The following is a 20,652-nucleotide window of genomic DNA, read 5'->3' as shown; positions in this document are numbered from 1 at the left end:
CGTCCGGCTGCTCCAGTAGATGGCGCTGGACTGCAGGCTCTATCGAACACGTCTCTTGAGTGCCACTCAAGATGGCCGCTGCTGCCTTTTCGGCGGGAAAAATCATTAGGGAGCTGGAAGAGGCAGTAGGCGGTGGTGAAAGGCTCACTTCGCACAGTAGGCCTCCGCCCCGATTGTCCAAATCAAAGGGGCGATTAGAGCTGTGCCGCGATGTAGCGGCGAAATTCATGTTCTGACGTGAGGCTTCTTGCCTATGCTCCCTGGCCGGACGTTGCGCGTCCGCTGGAGCTGTCGCCGTCATGCCCAATATCTGCAGGGAACTGACCGCAGCAGGAGCTGGGTGCTGCCCTGATTTTTTGTGTCCCTTCTTGTTCTGGGATTGTGGGACAGACAGCGGCCGGGAACTGACTGCAGCAGGAGCTGAGTGCTGCCCTGACCCCTTATGGCCTTGCAGGGATCCGACCACAGTAGCCACTGTGTGCTGCCTTGTTCCTCTAAGGGTTTTTGTCCTGGCAGTCTGAGAAGACGGCAGTGCTTCCATATCTCAGCCAGGAGAGAAAGAATAGGTACGAAAAGAGGAAGAGAAAGATAATATATATATTATATATATATTTGTTTGTTTGTTTGTTTGAACTAATTAACCAAATATATAACAGAATAAGAAGTATAGAAAAGAACGAAGGAAAATAGAGGAGCCGTAGGCTGATAATCTACGGAAGTGAGAGAAAAACAGCCAAAGGTTGTTGCCCGAGCTGAGACAGGAACAGAACTGGCATCACCTCAGTAAGAAGGGGAGGAGCCAAGAAAAAATTATGACAGGTTCCTGTCTCGAGCTGATTGGGGACTATAATCCACGTGGAGACCTCACTGGCATCCATGAAAGAACCTCAAATCCCACCTTCATCGCCAAGATTGTCGTGGAATTTACGGCTGAGTTCTTTTTGAGGAGATTTAATAATGAAGCCAAAGCCTGTTTTAAGGTTGTTTATTTAGCTAAGCGCTTAGCCAGAGTAGAGTACAGGACTCAACTCTCTTCCCCAAAATGGTGGTTAGTTACAATTATATACCTCTTCTTCCGTCACAATCATGGCAACAGTTACATTGCTTTTTTTCTCTATGTTACAATGCTACAATGATGCTCTACCCCCCTGTACCATCCATCCTCCCTCCGTTCCTGCAATATCAGTGTCCTTGGCATATTTTCACTACAACAGCACTTTTCTCTATTGTCTACGTGACTCCCTGTCGAGAGAATGGCAGTCAGACTTGTTCAGTATTGATCAAAATCCACCTCACTATGCTCCAATGTTTTACAAGGATGTTACCAACTGCATTACAAAGGAATGCCCATGTTTCATTTCCAAGGCTATAGGCCTTGACACGTATATGCTTTGAAATGTAAAGATGTACCCTGAGTGTTTTCTTAAGCTTTAATGATCTTGCTTGTAACTGAATCTCACTGGCTCTTATCTGCTTTTGTTCTCCTGACTCTGAGCGCTTATATCCAAGGTTGTAGAAACTATGCGAACCCCTTGCTTGGAGGAAGGCAACATGTCCTGGCTTTGTTAGTCTAAAGCACCCCTCTTTGTTATCTTTGATATTACTGTGTCTAGTAGTGGTTTTCTAGTATGGATGACGTCTGTGTTCCCCATTTTTGTAACCACTGGGAAATCTATATAATCTACTGTCTTTCAATAAATGGGGTTCCGACTTCTCAAAGGCATCTAGCTGACTGGTCTTGGGACCCCTCTGCAAAGGTAATATCGTGTCTGTATTTCCTGGCCTCTGGCAATAGATAATTGCTCTCAACTCCGCACCTTCCTGGGTGTATGTGGGCTGAGTAGACAGTGACAGCTTGCGTGTTGGGTTTGGACCTAACAATTGGGGGCTCGTCCGGGATACTCCTGTGCGCTCCGTGGGCTACCGGGGACCCCCCCCTCCTTTCGACAACAGGCGCCACGAGAGCACTTCTCTCGGTTGTCGTGGGTGGTGGAGTGTTGGTGGCACACGGGTAACGTAGCAGTTGAGTGATCATTGCCAGACGTTATGGGGCAACAAGGGAGCGTACCGGTAAAGGATGGCCCCTTGGGTGTTATGTGCAAATTGTGGGAAGAGAAAAAGTTGCTGGTTTTGAAAGGCATGAAAAAGAAAAGGATGATAGAGCTCTGCGTGGATGTGTGGCCACGCATAACTGCAGTTTCGGTACCGGGTGAATGGTGGCCGAGGGGTGGTTCCTTTGAACTCGCTCCATTGAGAGGAGTAAGGAGGCAGGTTGAGGTTAACCACCCGGATCAAATGAATTTCTGGCTCTTGTGGGAAACCGGAGCGCAGAAATAGAAGGGGTTCACTGTAATGACAGTAAGATCTTTGACCAGTGAGGATCCTCCTCCCAGTTATTTTGCTGATGAAGAATCAGACAGAGGAATGATTTCTAGTCGTTCCATTATACCTTCCGCCCCGGCTCCACCCCAATCTCCCAGGGGTGGAACTCCTCAGCCAAGGCTGAAGGGTTTGCCTTCTTCCGAGTCAGACGATTCGGACGAAAAAGAAAAGGAGGGGGAAACCTCAGAGGGAGTGGTCACGCGCATGCAAAGGAAGTATGAGGAAAAAAGGAGATTGGAAAGGGAAAGAGAATTAGATTCTAGGAGATTGGAAAGAGAAAAAGAATTGGAGTCACTTTTAACAAAGGAATTGCCTTTGATTGTGCACGACCAACCATATGTGGATGCTACGGGACAGGTCCAACATACAGAATTGGTCGAGTACAAAACTTGGTTGGGACTTAAAAGAATGGAGTAGACTAGCAGGAACTTTTGGAGAACAACCTAGAAGGATATTAGAATTACTGGGCAGACTGAGAGCCACAATCCGACATACGCGGATGTGGAGCATCTGCTCAGGAGAGTTTTGACTGGAGAAGAACGTAGCCGGCTGTGGGCGCTGGAAACCGCATGGGCGGCTGAGTCTTTGATGCATACGGCTTGGACTGTAAGAGCACAAGTGGCAGCAGCTCGGAGTGCGGGGGACTGGACGCAGCCCCACCACACTCAGCTGCAAGCCGATAGGGAAAGGATTTTGGGACATCTGAGACAAATGTCACAGAAACCCCCCAACCAAGCAAAATTTATGGCTCTAAAACAAGAAGCTAGCGAATCTCCAAGACAATTTTGGACGCGCCTGTTAGAAGGAGCGCACAGCTTCACTAATTTGGATCCAGAGAACACGCAGGATCATCCAACCTTGATCTCTGCTTTCGTACATCAGGCACAACCATCTGTGCGAGATTATTTTCTCAACTACAGACCAGGTTGGGGGGGAGAAGCTGTGACAGTGATCTTAGAGGTAGCGGATTTCATTTGGGATAAGGAGAAAGAGAAAAGTAAGAAAAGAGAGAAGAGGATTTTCAGATGCTGGCAATGGCCATTAGGGGTCAGCCGCCAGGCAGAGGTTTTCGGGGTAGAGGAAGAGGGTTTCCGAGAGGACCCCGAGCTGGAGATCAGAGAGGAAGGGGGCAACAGCGTCAGGCATGGCAGGGGGACAGGGCCTGCTTCCAATGTGGGGATTTTTCTCATTTCAAAAGGGATTGCCCGTGGAGAACAGTGAACTCTGATCAAACTCAGCAATTTTCTAATTTTTCATCTTCAGACTTTACAGGTGCCTCCAGAGACTTTCCCCCACCCCCACCACCGGTCCAACAGTGGCAGCAGCAGACAGCGCAGCAGCAAATGCCCGCTGTTTGGGAGCAGTACAATCACTCACAAGCTGTTTCCCAATTACTAAGCGTGGAGGGGGGGAATTCACCCGCTTCGGGTTTAATGAATTTAATGTCAATAGCTGGTCTTTTTCTTTCTCTATCTTCCCCTACTATGGAACCGCGACTCTCTCTAAAAATACAGGGCGTTGAAATGTCATTTCTAATTGATACAGGAGCCACCTACTCCCTGGTTAACAAGGCGCCAATGGAGTGGCTAAGTACTGAAACACGGTTGACCATGGGAGTGGATGGAAATCCTACTACAATGTGTCTCACTTCTCCTTTGACTGTTACTTACGAAAATCGGACTTTTAACCATTTTTTTTATATTTTCCCTCTTGTCCTGTTCCTTTAATGGGACGTGATATGTTATGTAAACTTGAGGCCACTTAACTTGCACTCCGAAAGGGGTGAGGTTATTAATGAATTTGCTGGGGTTGCCTGAAATTAACAGAGCAGAGAAGGGAAGGAAATATCAGCTACCAGACGATCTTGCTGAACTTCCGAGGGAACTTTGGGGCACGGAAGAAACCGATGTAGGATTACTGCGGTCAGCCCATCCGGTAAGAATTCAAGTTAAACCCTTCCTTCCCCCACCTAGAGTTGCACAATATCCTTTGTCGTTGGAAGCCAGAGAAGGCATAAGGCCAATAATAGAAGGATTTATAGCAAAAGGTGTTATTCGGCCTCAAAGGACTCCTTGTAATACACCTATTTTACCAATCAAGAAACCTCCAAAGAAGCCAGGAGATCCTATTCGCTGGAGATTCTGCCAAGATTTAAGGGCAGTTAACAGGTATGTAGTACAAATGCATACAATTGTCCCGGATCCCGCGATCATTATCAGCCAGATACCATGGAATGCAAAATGGTTTAGTTATTGATTTAAAGAATGCTTTCTTTAGTATTCCTTTGCACCCAGACTCTCAGTTTTTGTTCGGATTCGAATGGGACCAAAAATCCTTCGTTTGGACCCGAATCCCAATGGGCTACTGCGATTCACCCGGAATCTTCAGTCAGTGTTTAAGAGAAGATCTTGAGGGGTTCACCCCTGAAAGGGGCTCAACATTAGTGTTGTATGTGGATGATATTCTGATTGCAAATGAACAGCAGGAGGCGCTGCGAGAAGATGGTAAGACCTTTTTGCTTTATTTATATTCAAGTGGACATAAAATTGACCCGAAGAAAATACAGTGGCTATCGTCAAAAGTTAAATATTTAGGTTTTATTTTAACTCCGGACGGACGACAAATGGATCCAGGGCGAGTAGCCACAATTCAGGATTGCCCATTGCCTCAGACAAAGCGCCAGCTCAGAGAGTTTCTGGGGCTTATTGGATTTTGTAGACCCTGGCTGCCCTCGTGTGGGGAGTTGAGCAAACCGCTACACATGCTAACCGCAAATAAAGCTCCAGATCCTATAAAATGGGACCAGGACACTGAAAGGGCTTTTCTTTTACTTAAACAGAGCGTTGCCACATCGATGTCTCTCAAGCCCCCAAACTATAACAAACCCTTTCATCTGTTTGTACATGAGAGGGCGGGGGTGGCCAGTGGAGTTTTGACACAGATATATGGCCCTAGCCATTTCCCGGTGGCCTTTTATTCACAGCAAATAGACAATGTTGCACGAGGCACACCCACTTGCACACGCACGTTAACAGCAGCAGCCTTACTCTTAAGTAAAGTAAAGGGACTCACGCTCGGACATTTCACTACTGTTTGGACTTTGCATGCACTCTCAGCCCTGTCAAATGTGGCCAATCTGGCTCACTGCCTGGATTCTTACTCACTAGACGTTCGTTTCTTTCTCCTCATCAGGCACACGGTCTAGCAGGCACTTGTATATCGCCTAACGGGAGGGAAATGACAGGTTGGAGCGCGTCTGTGCAAGTCAGCTTTGCCTTCCCCAGATAGCATTAGTCGAAAATAGTCCCACGCCAACCTCCACTTCACAAGCATGTTTCCTTGTACGGCCACCTTTCTCTAGCCTGGGGCAACCAACATGGTGCCCTCGAGACGCTGGTGGACTACACCTCCCATCATGCCCGGCCACTGGACAGTTGGAATCCAACGACCCCTGGAAGGCGCCACAGCGGCTACCCCTCCTCTAGCCTCTCCTCCTTCCCAAATCCTGCCATGTGCCAGCCTTGTAGTGCTCCAGCCTTCCTCCTACATTCCATCCAAGCACACGCACTTAGCCTGTGCTTCTTCCCACAAACCCCTCCCTGCCACCCACGTGGACACGGCTTGCCCCTCTTTCATCGCTCCTCATCAGAACATAAGAACAGCCCAGCTGGTGGATCAGGCCAGTGGCCCACCTCGTCCAACATCTTGTTCTCACGTCGGCCAACCAAATGCATCAGTGGGAAACCTGCAAGCAGGACCTAAGCGCAACAGCACTCTCCCCTCCTGCAATTGCCAGCAACTGGTAGTCAGAAGCAAACTGCCTCCTTCATCTCAGCACGTCCCCGCCCTCTTTTCCCATGACACGCTCACCTGTTGGTACTGGGAGTATTTGATAGGGTCCTTCTCAAACACCTCGTAGGTCTGGGATTCCAAGTTGTCCATCAAAGGCTATAGGGAGAAAGGATCAAGAAGCTGGATTCACACCAAGGATGGACGCAGGGCCAACAGGAGGGTTGGATGCACGTAAAGGAACGAGGCTGCAACACTGGGGGCAAGGGGGGTGGGCAGATGGAAAGATGCCCACCCTATTGCACCAAGGAAAGCCTTTCCTGGATATTTTCTCTTAATTAATGTTATCTGCTATTTACTTAATTTTTTTGTACAATGTATCACTTTATTGATGTATTGCCTTATTGATGTATTTTATATTTGTGTTTACTTTTTGTAAGCCGCCTTGAGGGCCTTTGGCCGAAAGGCGGGGTATAAATAAACATTAACATAACACAACATATATTAAGATGCTGCTGCAAGCCTCTGTCTCTGTATTTCAATTGATTTCACTCAAAAAAATTTTTTTCCGTTATTTTTATTTATCTGATTTATATCCCACTCCCTCAGTAGGAGCCCGGGGCAGCCAACACTGCAATGATAAAACATTTTTTAAAATAATCTAAAACCAGTTAAACACATTCCCAGGGCTGCCAGGAACAGTGTCTTTCAGCCATCAAATGCCTGGGTAAAAAGGAGTGTTTCTAAATTTCTCCTTTAAGTCAGCAATGAAGGAGACAGATGCACCTCACTAGGGAGGGCATTCCACAAACACGGAACCGCCACTGAAAAGGCCTCGTCACTGCCGACTGGTCAGCCCCCAAGTGGGCAACCAGGTCCAAGCTGTTGCCAAGGTCTTAAATAAGGAGCAGCAGCAAGGGAGGAAGTAAATTCCCTGTTCTGTCTATAGGCATAAGCAAGATCTGCAGAGGCCCTCTTCCAGATGCTATTGCCATCTAAAGTGAGGTGAAAGGCAAAGCTGTAAGACAGGGCCTTCACAGTGCTGGCGCCTCAATAGTAGAATGCTTTCCCCAGGGAGGTTCACCCGACACCTCTCTCAAACCCAGACATAGCCGACATGGTGCCTCCAGATGTTGTTGAACTATCTTTCTGTTGTAACTTTTTTATTGCCAAATAAAAATCTTTTTTTAAAAAATTATCAGGGTGATTTTTATGCTGTCTTTAGTTATTACATAGCTTTAATATCATTTTTTTTAATGCACTGCATTTTACTGATATTTGTAAGTTGTCCTGGAAAACACCTTTCTAAAAGGCAGGGCATAGGTTTGATAATTAACAAATAACAGTGTGCACTGAGGGGGTGGGGGGGGTGCATCAGACTATATCAGGTGAGGGGAACCTCTGGCCTCCAGATGTTGCTCAACTACAACCCTCATCAGCCCCAGCAAGCGTGGCCAATGGCCTGGAATCATGAGAATTATACTCCAGCAATATCCGGAGGGCCAAGGGTTCCCCACACCTCCTCTATACCTTCCCTAAGAAAAGGGTTCCTCTCCAAAAGACACAAGCAGACACAGCAAAGATGCAACTTATAAATTAGGAGGGTAGATAGACAGGTAGGCAGGTAATGCAGCAGCTAAATGATTTGTTTAATTTTCTACACAACATAAAGGTCATAAAGGGTTCCCTCTTCTTTTAGAGAGGCCCCAAATTTCTCTGGCATAAAGCAGAGGTGGGCCCAGCAAGACTCTCCCACTCCGTTTTCCCTGGGGTACCGCACCCAGATTTTCTGGGCCACAACAGCCTCCTTCTGGGACCGCCTGACTTCTTCTCCAAGACTCTTCATTGGCCCATGGCCTCCACCACCTGCACCAATCTAGGGCCTCGGAGCTCCTGGTATTTCTCAATGTGTCCTGGCTCCCATGTCACAGGCAGGCCCTGTGGTGCCCCCTCCTTTCACCAGGCGACGAGGCAGCAGCAGAGAAATCTCATTTACAATCATGATTTACATTCAACATCATACCTATTTTGTGCTTTTCTAGTCACTTAACATCTCAAGAATCTCAACTATTTTAAAAATGTGTGCTTGCATGTGTGTAGACACCTGCACGTACATGTTTCTAGTCCCTGGGACTGAAAACATGAAGACAGATTCTGCCAAATCTTCGCTCTTAGAAACAAGCATTGAACAGGCCTTACAAATCAGGAGGTGAGGCTTCAACACTCTTCATCCTTGCCCCTCCCCTACGGCAAACAGATGCAAAGTAAGTTATGCAAAAGGAGAACATATGGACATTTCCACAATGTGCACATCACATCTGGATCACAGAATTCAGCTTCTCTGGGAACAAAACACACAGCAGTCCTATTTGCCTCGCTTGATCTCACACTTACACCCCATCAAAGGCTGTTCCCATTTCAGAGACAGGGCAATGAAGCCTGAGATGAAGCAACTTGCCCTAGGCCACTGCTATATGTCCATAGCTGAAGAGGGCCTTGAACCCAGATTTTCCCAAGGCTGTAAGGGAGAGAAGGCTCACCTGTAGTGGGGACTGGAGATAGTCTTCATAGCCCTTGGCAAAGAGCTCATAGGCAGAAGGAGGTGGGCGGTTCTGGCTGAGATACTCCAGGTACTGCAAGTAGGAGCAGAACTCCTTCTCTGGATGGTGGTGGGCGCCTGTGATGATGAACTGAACCTCAAGCTGGGAAGAGAGAGGAGGAATGGCGACAGACAGGGTCAGCCCATATGGAGGAGATCACCCACCTGCGACCCATACACCAAATGATTATCTGTTGGCGCTATCTATGTACCTCAGGTGTGGGGAACTGGTCGCCCTCCAGATCCTGCTGGATTCGGCTCCTGGCCATGCTTGCAAGAGCGGATGGGAACTGTAGTTCAGCAACACCTAGAGAGCCAACGGTTCCCCACACCTGAGGAACAGGATGCTTCACAAAGCACAGGTTTGGCAGGTCCCTATTCCCACGGGGCTTACAACCTAAAACAGAGATGGGGAATCTTTTTGGCCCAGTGGGCCGGTTCCTTCTCTCTCCCCGCTCCTACGAGCCAATCTTGACAGGCGGGCAGGACAACCCACCAGCCAATCATCTGATATCATAATGGCATCGGGTGACTGACACCTGTCAAGAGTCCCTGGGTTGTCAGGCACTATTAATTAGTTAATTAATTTATACCCCGCCTGATGGCCAAAAGGCCCTCAAGGCGGCTTACAAGAAAAACACAAATACAGGAATACATCCATAAAACAATAGAATTTACAAAATTAAATAACAACATTATTAAAAAACAGCTATTGCAAAACTTCCAATGAAGATACAGTGTGGTGCAGGTGCCTGGAGTGGCAGAAACATCTCCCTCAACAAAGCTGTGGGTTGGTTCTCTCTCTTTCCTTCTATACTTGCAAGTCCGACACCTTCACTATGGGAGTGTTTTGCAAAAGCTTCAGAAACCCCAAGGCCAGGGCTGGCAAAGCCCTTTGCGCAATGGTTCCCAAGTGTCCCGTCCAGAGCCGAAAGAATGAGGCTGGAGTGTGTGTGCAAGTAAATCTCGTTTTATTAGAGTAATGGATACATCAAAGGCATTGCGCTTCATAGGAAACCCTACGCTAACTCACTAGAGTCCCTAACTATACTCTAGACATGCTCTGCAGCGTGTGAAGGAAGTTGACTCAACGACTCCCCACTGGGGGCGGCAGGCTTATATAGGAAATGTTTTCGAACGTAATCTCTGACTCCTTCGTAATTCCTGTCTTTGCCCTGTCCGTTCCTCGCGGCGACGGGAACGAGGAGACAGGGCGCGCGCATCCAACGGCTCATCTGAAGACACCTGCTCCCGAGCAAGGGGCTCGAGGTCAGGGCCACACTGGAATCCTCCTGGGAACTGCTTGGCAAGGGAGGAGCTGGCATTGTCTCTGAAGCTTCCCCCCACAAGTCCTCTGCATCAACTGGGGGCGGTGCGCTCGGCTCCTCGGAAAGGGCATTACTCGTGGGAACTGGCTGGAGAGCAGGCTGCCCCCCTCCCGCACGATCCTGCTCAGACACAACAATCCCCAACTCTGCTTCTTCTGGCTGCGGAGGCGCCTGAAACTCATGCCTCCCCCCTTCCTGTCCCTTCTGAGTTGGCTTGCAGCGCAACACCAGGCACCCAACAGCCAGCTGGTCGTGGGGTGTTTCGGGGAAGCACCGTGCAATGGGGCTTTGCAGGCACCGCAAATCGGCCAAGCCTTGCCTTTACCTGCCCCACAGCTGACATTTATGACACCAGATGTAGGGCAAGTGGGCGTGGCTTGGCCGAAATGACCTTGCAGGCCAAACAGGAAGGCCTGGCAGGCTGGATTAGGCCCACATGCTGGATGCTGCCTCTCCTGATCTAACAGTGGACCCAAGGACGGGGAGGGATGGAGACAGGCGTAAACAGGCAGAGAATACACTATTGCTTCAATTCCACGTACTTCAGCTTAACGAGATCTCTCAGACGAACCCCCTCACCTCAACCTCACAGACAACAAGTCCCTCAGAAGTTACCTGCCAGGCATTTGTTCGATTCATACAGTTTCTTTACAGGAGGATTTAATTGAGCAAAGCCATGTGGGGCCATTGCTTAGAATTCTCCATTGCTGTTTTCCCACCATTCTTTGCAAGCCCTCGCAAAAGGTGAGGCTCTCTCCAGACACTGGAAATTGCTTGTCACAGAGAATTGCATCTTAGAGAGGGAGGATGGAGGATAAGGCTATCAAAAGCTATCAATGGCTACTAGCCATCATGGCTATGTTCTGCCTCCACAGTTGGAGGCAGCATGCTGTTGCACACATGTCCTGCTTGTGGGCTTATTATGAAGGAGTTGCGCTCTTTGTAACAGCCAGAGGTGTTCTGGGAAAGGTGGTGAAGAATTTAAACAGATAACCTTCAAACAGATTATTAATTCAGTGTCCTAGTGTGGGAATAGGTAGGTAGCCAAGTTGGCTTGACTGGACAGAACCACCTAAAGGTGGGGAACAGGCAAATGGGAAGTAGAAAGGGGGAGGCTGACCTTAAGCAGGCGGAAGACCAGGCGCTGGTGCATCTTGGAGAGAACAGGGAAGCCTTTCTTATTGGTCAGGAAGATATTAGTGGGTAGTATGGCTGCTTTGATTGGCTCCCCCAGCCAACGGTCAATGACATGATTGGATGGGAGGTCAGGGCCAACCTCCAGGGCTGAGAAGAAGGAACAAAAAGATGTCAAAGGGAGAGAACAGATGCCCCTCTCCATACCATGAGGCTGCCATGGGGCGCAGGCCTCCTGCTGTGGGGCTCCCAGCCTCAGGCCAGCAGCACTTACCCACTGCAACACGTTTGTTGTAGTCACACAAAGTCCGGAAGTTGTGCCACCTGGAAAAACAAGAAACTCATTTGGGCCCACTGGAAGGCTGGCATCTCCCACCCCTTCCTCTAACCCACATCGCCCTCTTCCCCTTCCTTCCTCTCTCTCTCCCTCAGGACTTGCTTGCGCGTTAGTGGATTGGCTGATATGGCCAAGAGGTGAGTCAGAACGGCTGATGTAGCTCAAAAGAGGGAAGTCAAAGAAAACACAGAAGGGCAACCTCCCTTTGTCACAAGCAATGACAACGACAATTCATATAGCCGGTTTCAAAAAGTTGTTTTTCTCAGTTACCAAAAGACACAGTTCAAGTAGATGCCTGCTTCAGCAGGTGATACCAGAAACAATGATTTAAAACACACAGACATACACATCTAGTTCTTCAGCAGGATAATCAGAGTTCCAAGAGCAAATATGAATTCTTGCTCCTTGCTTGAAAGAGAGTCCACAACCATCTAGCAAAGACTGAAGGCTCTTGGTTCTTTTTCTCAGTTTGGGCTAAATGAATATGGGGTTATGGAGCTCCTCTTACTCCTGCCTTAGCCCACGGGTGGGATACAGCAAGAAAAAAAACTACCTCTGTGCAATGGAGTTTTGTTTTTCATTTATACATACACATTTATGTTTTTATACATGAAACAATGTTTTTGTTGTTGATGTTCTTATTGTTAAATTGCTTAGGAAGAAATTCATAAATGAAATTAAATCAGTCAGTCCGCCTCATCTTTGGGAGTGCTTCCTGTTCTCTGTAGTTAGCAGTCAATTGGAGAAACCTGGGCAAGCTGCTCCACTAGCCAACTGATCCTCCCTTTCAAGCGTTTCCCCAGGTTCCTCTTGATAGCCAGTTCCTCACTCACCAGTGCCAGGTCTTCTCCTCGCCCGCACACTCCTCCTCTAGCTCCTGCACAGCCTCGTTTTCAATCACATCATCCCGCAAGTCCTCAGGAGCTAGCAGTGGGACCCGCATCCAGAACTGGGGGAGCGGAGGAGAGAGACAGAGAAAAAAAGGAGTGCATGCATGAGGCAAAGTTCTGGGGATACCCCACAGGCTGGCCCCAGCAGCGGCTACAAAATGGAACTGGACACAGTTATGAAAGACCATTTAGGATGTTTATGCTGGTGTCTCACTAGCAGAGCCAGTGTGGTGTAGTGGTTAAGGTGTTGGACTATGACTTGGGAGACCAGGGTTCAAATCCCCACACAGCCATGAAGCTCACTGGGTGACCTTGGGCCAGCCACTGTCTCTCAGCCTCAGAAGAAGGCAATGGTAAACCACCTCTGAATACCGTTAACCATGAAAACCCTATTCATAGGGTCGTCATAAGTCGGGATCGACTTGAAGGCAGTCCATTTCCATTTTCTTTCCTCAGTAGCAATGCACTGGGATCAGGTGTTCCTTCCTTAATATTCTAGGTGGGGAACCTCAGGCCTGGGGACCAATTGTGGCCCTCGGAACTCTCCATACCCCTCACTGGCCCTGCTTAAATGGCTGCTACCCCTGATGGCTATGATCTGCCTCCACAGTCAGAGGCACTGCTTCTGAATACCAGTTGCTGGGAACCGCAGAAGGGAGAGGACTCTTGTGCTCAGGTCCTGCTTGCAGGCTTCCCATAATGGGCATCTGGTTGGTCACTGTGAGAATAGGATGCTGGACTAGATGAGCCACTGGCCTGATGCAGCAGTGATCGTCTCATGTTCAGATCCCAACTATCTTTGCCCGACTAGAATTCTGATAATCCCTCTTTATTGTCTGGATCAGCCTTTCCCAACCAGTGTGCCTCCAGATGTTGTTGGACCACAACTCCCATCAGCCTCAGCCAGCATTGCCAATGGTCAGGAAAGATGGGAATTGTGGTCCAACAACATCTGGTGGCCCACTCGTTGGGAAAGGCTGGTCTGGATGGAGGGGGGGATGTAGACAGAAACTAGCCCACTGCACAAGGTAATATTTATATTTGTTGCTCCGCCCACCACTTGCATGTGGCCCTTGGAAAGTTGCCCAGAAGGGCATGCGGCCCTCAGGCTGAAAAAGGTTCCTCCTCCCTGTTCCAGAGGGTTTCGTCCCACTGTATACAGGGGACTGAGAGCTGCCTCGCCTAAAGAAATAATGCCACACAACACAGGTGCAAAATCCAAGAACACTTATGTGAAATGACAATGGAGTAGTTTTGAATACATCACGGAGTCTGCCTGCTATTTTGGAGGTAAAGAAGAAATGATTCAAGTAGCAAACTGAGGGGGTGAGCACGTGGCCTAGCTCATTTCCACAGCACTTCCTGCCCCGTCAGCACATGCCCACCTCTGGTTGAGGAACCCAGCGATGCAGACTGCCCCTGCACAAGAACGGCTTGGAACACAGTAAGTAAGCATAGAGAGATGCAGTGTCTGCTGAAACGGAGGGCAAGGATTTCATGGATGTACTGTGAAGCTGCGACGCTTGGCACAAGCAGGGTTTGTTGCACGTACCATAGAAGTGTGATGCCCAGTATTGATGTGGTTGCACAGAACACGTGCCAAGTTGGGATTGTCTGCCTGCTTCAGGGGTATAAGGAATGCTGGGAGCCCCAAGTATGCCCCAAAATTCAGCTCCTGCAACATGGCCTGCAGAGAAGCACAGACAGCCATCTTTAACATTTATTTATTTATTACATTTATATCCCACTTCCTCCTAAAAGGAGGCCAGGGTGACAAACAATAAGTGATAAAAATATCTTATAAACAAAATAACCTTTTAAAAAAACAATTCCAATACAAAAAAAAAACACAATTCCAATACAGATGCAGACTAGGATAAGGTTTCTACTTAAAAGGCTTGTTGAAAGAAGAAAGTCTTCAGCAGGTGCTGAAAAGACAACAGAGATGGTGCCTGTCTAATATTTAAGGGGAGGGAATTCCAAAGGGTAGGTGTCACCACACTAAAGGTCTGCTTCCTATGTTGTGTTGAATGGACCTCCTGATGATATGATATCTGCAAGAGGCCCTCACCTGCAGAGTGCCGTCATCGACTGGGTATGTCAGGGTGAGACGATCTTTCAGATATCCTAGTCCCAAGTTGTACAGAAATACTGTGAAAAGTTCTAGTCAATCAAACTCTACAGGTCCCACCACTGGCCATGCTTACATGGCACGATGATGAAGACCATCATCTAGAGATGCACCACATCGGCTACCCTGAGTTTATGTATTTATTTATTAGTTTTATATCCTGCCCTTCCTCCCAGTAGCAGCCCAGGGCAGAATTAGTGCTCTAGGGCTTGTTTCGCATGTAGAAAGTCCTAGGTTCAGTCCCCAGAATCTCCAATGAAGGATCTCAGGTAGCTAGACTGGAAAATATATCTCTCTGCCCGAGACCTTAGGGAGCCTCTGCCAATCGGAGCGGACAATGCTGGGTGACATCAACCAATATTCTGGGTTTTCATGCACTGCAATTAACTTATGAAATTAATTGCCACAGATGTTATGGTAGATATTGGCAGTGCTTTTTGTTTTCTCGCTTAAAAAAAAATATGAGGTGCCGGTAATCATACCTTCATAAAAGTGCTATGAATGCCAGCACAAAATGAGGTGTTGGCACTCCATCCTGGTGAGTATCATCACAAAAGAAGCCCTGGGCATTGGTGTAAGCAGCTGGTGAAAAAAAAAGACTCATCCTCTACTAACTTATATATCAGAGGCAATTAGCTACAATAGGAATGGACCTTCACATTTAAAGGCAATACACCTCCAACTTCAGGGACACACAGAACATCATCTCTGTTGAAATTTTTGTTTAGTACGTCGACAATAAAACAGAATTTGAAGAGATTTTAACAGACAGTCATCATACCGCCTTGTGTTTTTTGCTGGCCACTTCTGAAATGATGGCCGAGATGGACTTTTGAGCCTAACCCAGCAGTGGATTTTCTTAAGTCTCAGTGACCAATTTCTTCCCCTCCCCAGCACCACACAGAAACATTTATGCAAATGCATAAAAGAAATGCACATTGCTAAGAACATAAAAACCAACAACAAAAAATTCTATAAATACATTCAAAGCAGGAGACCATCTAGGGAGACAATTGGACCCTTGGATGATAAGGGAGTCAAAGGTGTACTAAAGAACGATAAGGAGATTGCAGAGAAGCTAAATAAATTCTTTGCATCTGTCTCCACAGTGGAAGATATAGGGCAGATCCCTGAACCTGAACTAACATTTGCAGGAAGGGATTCTGAGGAACTAAGACAAATAGTGGTAACGAGAGAGGAAGTTCTAAGCTTAATGGACAATATAAAAACTGACAAATCACCGGGCCCGGATGGCATCCACCCGAGAGTTCTCAAAGAACTCAAAGGTGAAATTGCTGATCTGCTAACTAAAATATGTAACTTGTCCCTCGGGTCCTCCTCCGTGCCTGAGGACTGGAAAGTGGCAAATGTAACGCCAATCTTCAAAAAGGGATCCAGAGGGGATCCCGGAAATTACAGGCCAGTTAGCTTAACTTCTATCCCTGGAAAACTGGTAGAAAGTATTATTAAAGCTAGATTAACTAAGCACATAGAAGAACAAGCCTTGCTGAAGCAGAGCCAGCATGGCTTCTGCAAGGGAAAGTCCTGTCTCAGTAACCTATTAGAATTCTTTGAGAGTGTCAACAAGCATATAGATAGAGGTGATCCAGTGGACATAGTGTACTTAGACTTTCAAAAAGCGTTTGACAAGGTACCTCACCAAAGGCTTCTGAGGAAGCTTAGCAGTCACGGAATAAGATGAGAGGTCCTCTTGTGGATAAGGAATTGGTTAAGAAGCAGAAAGCAGAGAGTAGGAATCAACGGACAGTTCTCCCAATGGAGGGCTGTAGAAAGTGGAGTCCCTCAAGGATTGGTATTGGGACCTGTACTTTTCAACTTGTTCATTAATGACCTAGAATTAGGAGTGAGCAGTGAAGTGGCCAAGTTTGCTGACGACACTAAATTGTTCAGGGTTGTAAAAACAAAAAGGGATTGCGAAGAGCTCCAAAAAGACCTCTCCAAACTGAGTGAATGGGCGGAAAAATGGCAAATGCAATTCAATATAAACAAGTGTAAAATTATGCATATTGGAGCAAAAAATCTTAATTTCACATATACGCTCATGGGGTCTGAACTGGCGGTGACCGACCAGGAGAGAGACCTCGGGGTTGTAGTGGACAGCACAATGAAAATGTCGACCCAGTGTGCGGCAGCTGTGAAAAAGGCAAATTCCATGCTAGCAATAATTAGGAAAGGTATTGAAAATAAAACAGCCGATATCATAATGCCATTGTATAAATCTATGGTGCGGCCGCATTTGGAATACTGTGTACAGTTCTGGTCGCCTCATCTCAAAAAGGATATTCTAGAGTTGGAAAAGGTTCAGAAGAGGGCAACCAGAATGATCAAGGGGATGGAGCAACTCCCTTACGGGGAAAGGTTGCAGCATTTGGGGCTTTTTAGTTTAGAGAAAAGGCGGGTCAGAGGAGACATGATAGAAGTGTATAAAATTATGCATGGCATTGAGAAAGTGGATAGAGAAAAGTTCTTCTCCCTCTCTCATAATACTAGAACTCGTGGACATTCAAAGAAGCTGAATGTTGGAAGATTCAGGACAGACAAAAGGAAGTACTTCTTTACTCAGCGCATAGTTAAACTATGGCATTTGCTCCCACAAGATGCAGTGATGGCCACCAGCTTGGATGGCTTTAAAAGAAGATTAGACAAATTCATGGAGGACAGGGCTATCAATGGCTACTAGCCATGATGGCTGTGCTCTGCCACCCTAGTCAGAGGCAGCATGCTTCTGAAAACCAGTTGCCGGAAGCCTCAGGAGGGGAGAGTGTTCTTGCACTCGGGTCCTGCTTGCGGGCTTCCCCCAGGCACCTGGTTGGCCACTGTGAGAACAGGATGCTGGACTAGATGGGCCACTGGCCTGATCCAGCAGGCTCTTCTTATGTTCTTATGTTCTTATGTGCTAGAAGAGAAACGCTTTCAAACCCGCCTTCTGCCAAGCTCACTCACCACCTCAGAATTCCTGAGAACCTTTTCCACGTTGGAGTCTGCCCGGATCCATGGGGACAACTTGCCCACAATCAGGGTGTTCCAGTCTAGAAAGAAGCAAGACATTAAGAGGATCAGAAGCATTTCATTTGGAGAAGAACAGACAGTTGTTCAGAGCCAAGAGCCACACTGAGAATAAGCGATGCCCTTTAAAACCAAACGGAAGCATATTTTTTCTTTCTTTCTTTCTTTTTAGTGCACCACCCATGTGCCAAACAGTAACAAGTAACAGTGAGTTACTTCCCCACCACCGCTAAAGTATCCCATCAACGATTTTTGTCCAGATCCAGAACTGAATACATTCCGGTATTTGTAGTGGAAATCATTTGTTTGATCTGGCTTTCTAACTGGTTAAGGTTAGAAAGACATACTTCATTTGGCTATTTTTTTCTTACTGTAATGTTTTTCTTTTCTTTTACACTTTGTAAACTGTTTAAAGGTCTTCTGTTGAATAAGCCATAAATGAATTTTGTTAAAATAAAAAAAACTCCTGTTCTTACCCACACCAAGCCCTTGAAAACCAGGGGGGGGGGCGCAGGGGAATTTATTTATTTATTAAATTTATATACCGCCCGACTAGCAATAGCTCTCTGGGCGGTGAACATAAAATAGCATAAAAATACAATGAATAACAAAATAATACTAAAATACAATCATCAATCCAATACAATAAACATTTTAAAAAGTAAATCAGTGTAACTTAAAATGCTTCAGAGAATAGGAAGGTTTTGACCTGGCGCCGGAAGGAGAGCAGAGTCGGCGCCAGGCGTACTTCCTCGGGGAGACTGTTTCATAGTTCGGGGGCCACCACTGAGAAGGTCCTAGATCTTGTCATCACCCTCCGGGCCTCCCTGTGAGTTGGAACCCGGAGGAGGGCCTTCGTAGCAGAACATAGTGCACGGGCCGGTTCATATCGGAAGAGGCATTCCGCAAGGTATCGTGGTCCTGCACCGTATAAGGCTTTATAGGTTAATACCAACACTTTGAATCTAGCCCAGAAACATATTGGCAACCAGTGCAAGCTGGCCAGAACAGGTGTTATATGCTCGGACCGCTTGGTCCTTGTCAGCAATCTGGCCGCCGCATTTTGCACTAGTTGTAGCTTCCGAACTGTCTTCAAAGGTAGCCCTACGTAAAGCGCATTACAGTAATCCAAACGTGAGGTTACCAGAGCATGTACCACTGATGTAATAACATTACATTTTTAGGAGCACATAAATCCATTACTTCTTGGCATTTCCTACATGGACAGGGAGGCCAATGAAAGCAATATGGCTTCCCAAGTTCTCACCTCTTCCTGAGAGCAACAGATCAGAGCGTGTCTGGGGTCCCGGTCGGTTTTTAGCTCGCTCCTGGAAAAACTCCCTCTTGTATCGAGGGTGGAAAATGGGCATGCAGAGGAAATCAAACCTATGGGTGGGGAGGGAGGAAATGGACAGGTTAAGAACCTGGTGCTGGCAGACGACACACAACACTGCATCCCACCAGCATCTGAGATGGGTTTGGCTAGGATGCAGAAAAGGACCTTCTCTATGGCTGCCCCTGGACTTTGACAAGGGAAGCGCACCCCAACACACACTCTCTGATGGCCTCCTATTGGTGTGCAAGGCCATTTATTTCCCAGCAGGCACTTGGCCACAGGATATGTCTATGTTACCTGCTGTCTCTTCTCTCTTTTATTGATTATTTGTATGTTTTTGTTGTTTTAATGTGCCAATTTAAATGTAAGCACCTCAGACATTTCTTTTAATTGAAAGGCAGGATAACAAATGCTTTAAAAAAAAGATAAGCTACCAGTAGTCTTTTCTTAAAAAATCATTATTCATTAATGGATTAAAAATGATCACTAACAGATTAAAATCAAAAGACAGAACCACCAATTATACAGGCTTCCGTTCCTTTTTCTTTTTCTAGCATGGTGTTATCTTCATAGCAGTGATAATCAAGCCTGTCTCCAATGAATTCTTGAGATTTTTCTACAGCATTATCATTTGAGATAGACCCTGGGAAGCTCTCACATATTGGAAGACTTAGATTATTTTCTCTTCTAATATGCCACAAATGACTACTGCCAGAAAACTGTATTGGTGTGGGCTTGTGCCATTGATACTATGTCACATTACAGCCTGAGTTCCCCCCGCAAGGATTCTTTGGCTTCAGGGATTTGATGGAGAAAACCTCTTGCAGTATATGAAGACTGAATGTGAGTTTTAAGACCTACCCACAATGCATACCACGAAAGCTGTAATTACAAAACTAGAACATGGTGTCTGAACACAGCAACCCCTGCTGGTGCACCATTTTGGGAAGAGAGCACGGTGCCAGAGCTATGGTCACATTAAAACATCTTGCCTTCCAGCAACTTAAAACGCATTTTCTTTTTGAGCAAAGGACTGAATCCTTTGGACCAGTAACCAATTCACCTAGATTAAAGAGTCATAGATAAATGCACATAAGCGGGAGGAAAAAATCACAGCAAAAGGCAAGAACCCACTTTAGAGATTGGGCAAGAATTCCACTTTCAAAATCCCACCGACTTTGGATATGAAGCCTTCTGTTCATGGCAGCCTATCGGGGTGTGGGGGGGGGGCAAGCACATGTGCAGGTTAAAGTACAGCCTCAGCTGATCTCAAGCTACTTCCTAAGCCCAGGGAGTGGAGAAAACTACAGCTAAGCTTTTCTGCAAAGGGTCACTGTTGTTCAGTTTTTGTGAGGGAGAGTTAAGGGTAAAAATCTAGCAGAGCTGCCACCACGCTTTTGGGGAAAAGTTCCTCTACATCACAGGGGAGGGGGGGAATCTTTGGCTCTCCAGATATTTGCTGAACTACAACTCCCATCAGACCTAGCAAGCATGATCTGTAGCTAGGGATGGAGTTGCAGTTCAGCAACACCTAGAAGGCCCAAGGTTGCCCACACCTGCTCTATATAAGGGACACATTTTCCCCATCATTGTATCTCTATGTTGGGGAAAGCATCACTTCTGAAGTTTCCACACTGCTAGGAAAATAACGACAAGGCCATCGGAGAATATAGGGATACTGTCTTTATTTCCTTAGCAG

At 46.9% G+C, this 20,652-nt stretch overlaps 1 protein-coding gene across 5 annotated transcripts in view; it reads right to left on the bottom strand.

The window, feature by feature from the left end:
- The window catches only part of LOC133367070 (protein arginine N-methyltransferase 5-like), a 39,348-nt gene that overhangs the window by 18,264 nt on the left and 432 nt on the right, over nucleotides 1-20,652 (bottom strand). For all 5 annotated transcript variants that reach the window (XM_061590782.1, XM_061590786.1, XM_061590784.1 and 2 more), the window contains exons 2-10: nucleotides 18,885-19,003; nucleotides 17,555-17,640; nucleotides 14,012-14,146; nucleotides 12,403-12,518; nucleotides 11,507-11,556; nucleotides 11,219-11,382; nucleotides 8,712-8,873; nucleotides 6,253-6,330; nucleotides 5,547-5,605 (exon numbers count right to left, since the gene is read on the bottom strand). In XM_061590782.1, the coding sequence (XP_061446766.1) occupies nucleotides 5,547-5,605; nucleotides 6,253-6,330; nucleotides 8,712-8,873; nucleotides 11,219-11,382; nucleotides 11,507-11,556; nucleotides 12,403-12,518; nucleotides 14,012-14,146; nucleotides 17,555-17,640; nucleotides 18,885-19,003 (969 nt within the window). The remainder of the gene's footprint in view (nucleotides 1-5,546; nucleotides 5,606-6,252; nucleotides 6,331-8,711; nucleotides 8,874-11,218; nucleotides 11,383-11,506; nucleotides 11,557-12,402; nucleotides 12,519-14,011; nucleotides 14,147-17,554; nucleotides 17,641-18,884; nucleotides 19,004-20,652) is intronic.

This window comes from Rhineura floridana, chromosome 11, assembly GCF_030035675.1.
Source record: "Rhineura floridana isolate rRhiFlo1 chromosome 11, rRhiFlo1.hap2, whole genome shotgun sequence".
Lineage (NCBI taxonomy): Eukaryota > Metazoa > Chordata > Lepidosauria > Squamata > Rhineuridae > Rhineura > Rhineura floridana.
The sequence above is the reverse complement of the archived record's forward strand: the minus strand, read 5'-3'. Positions and strand labels throughout refer to the sequence as shown.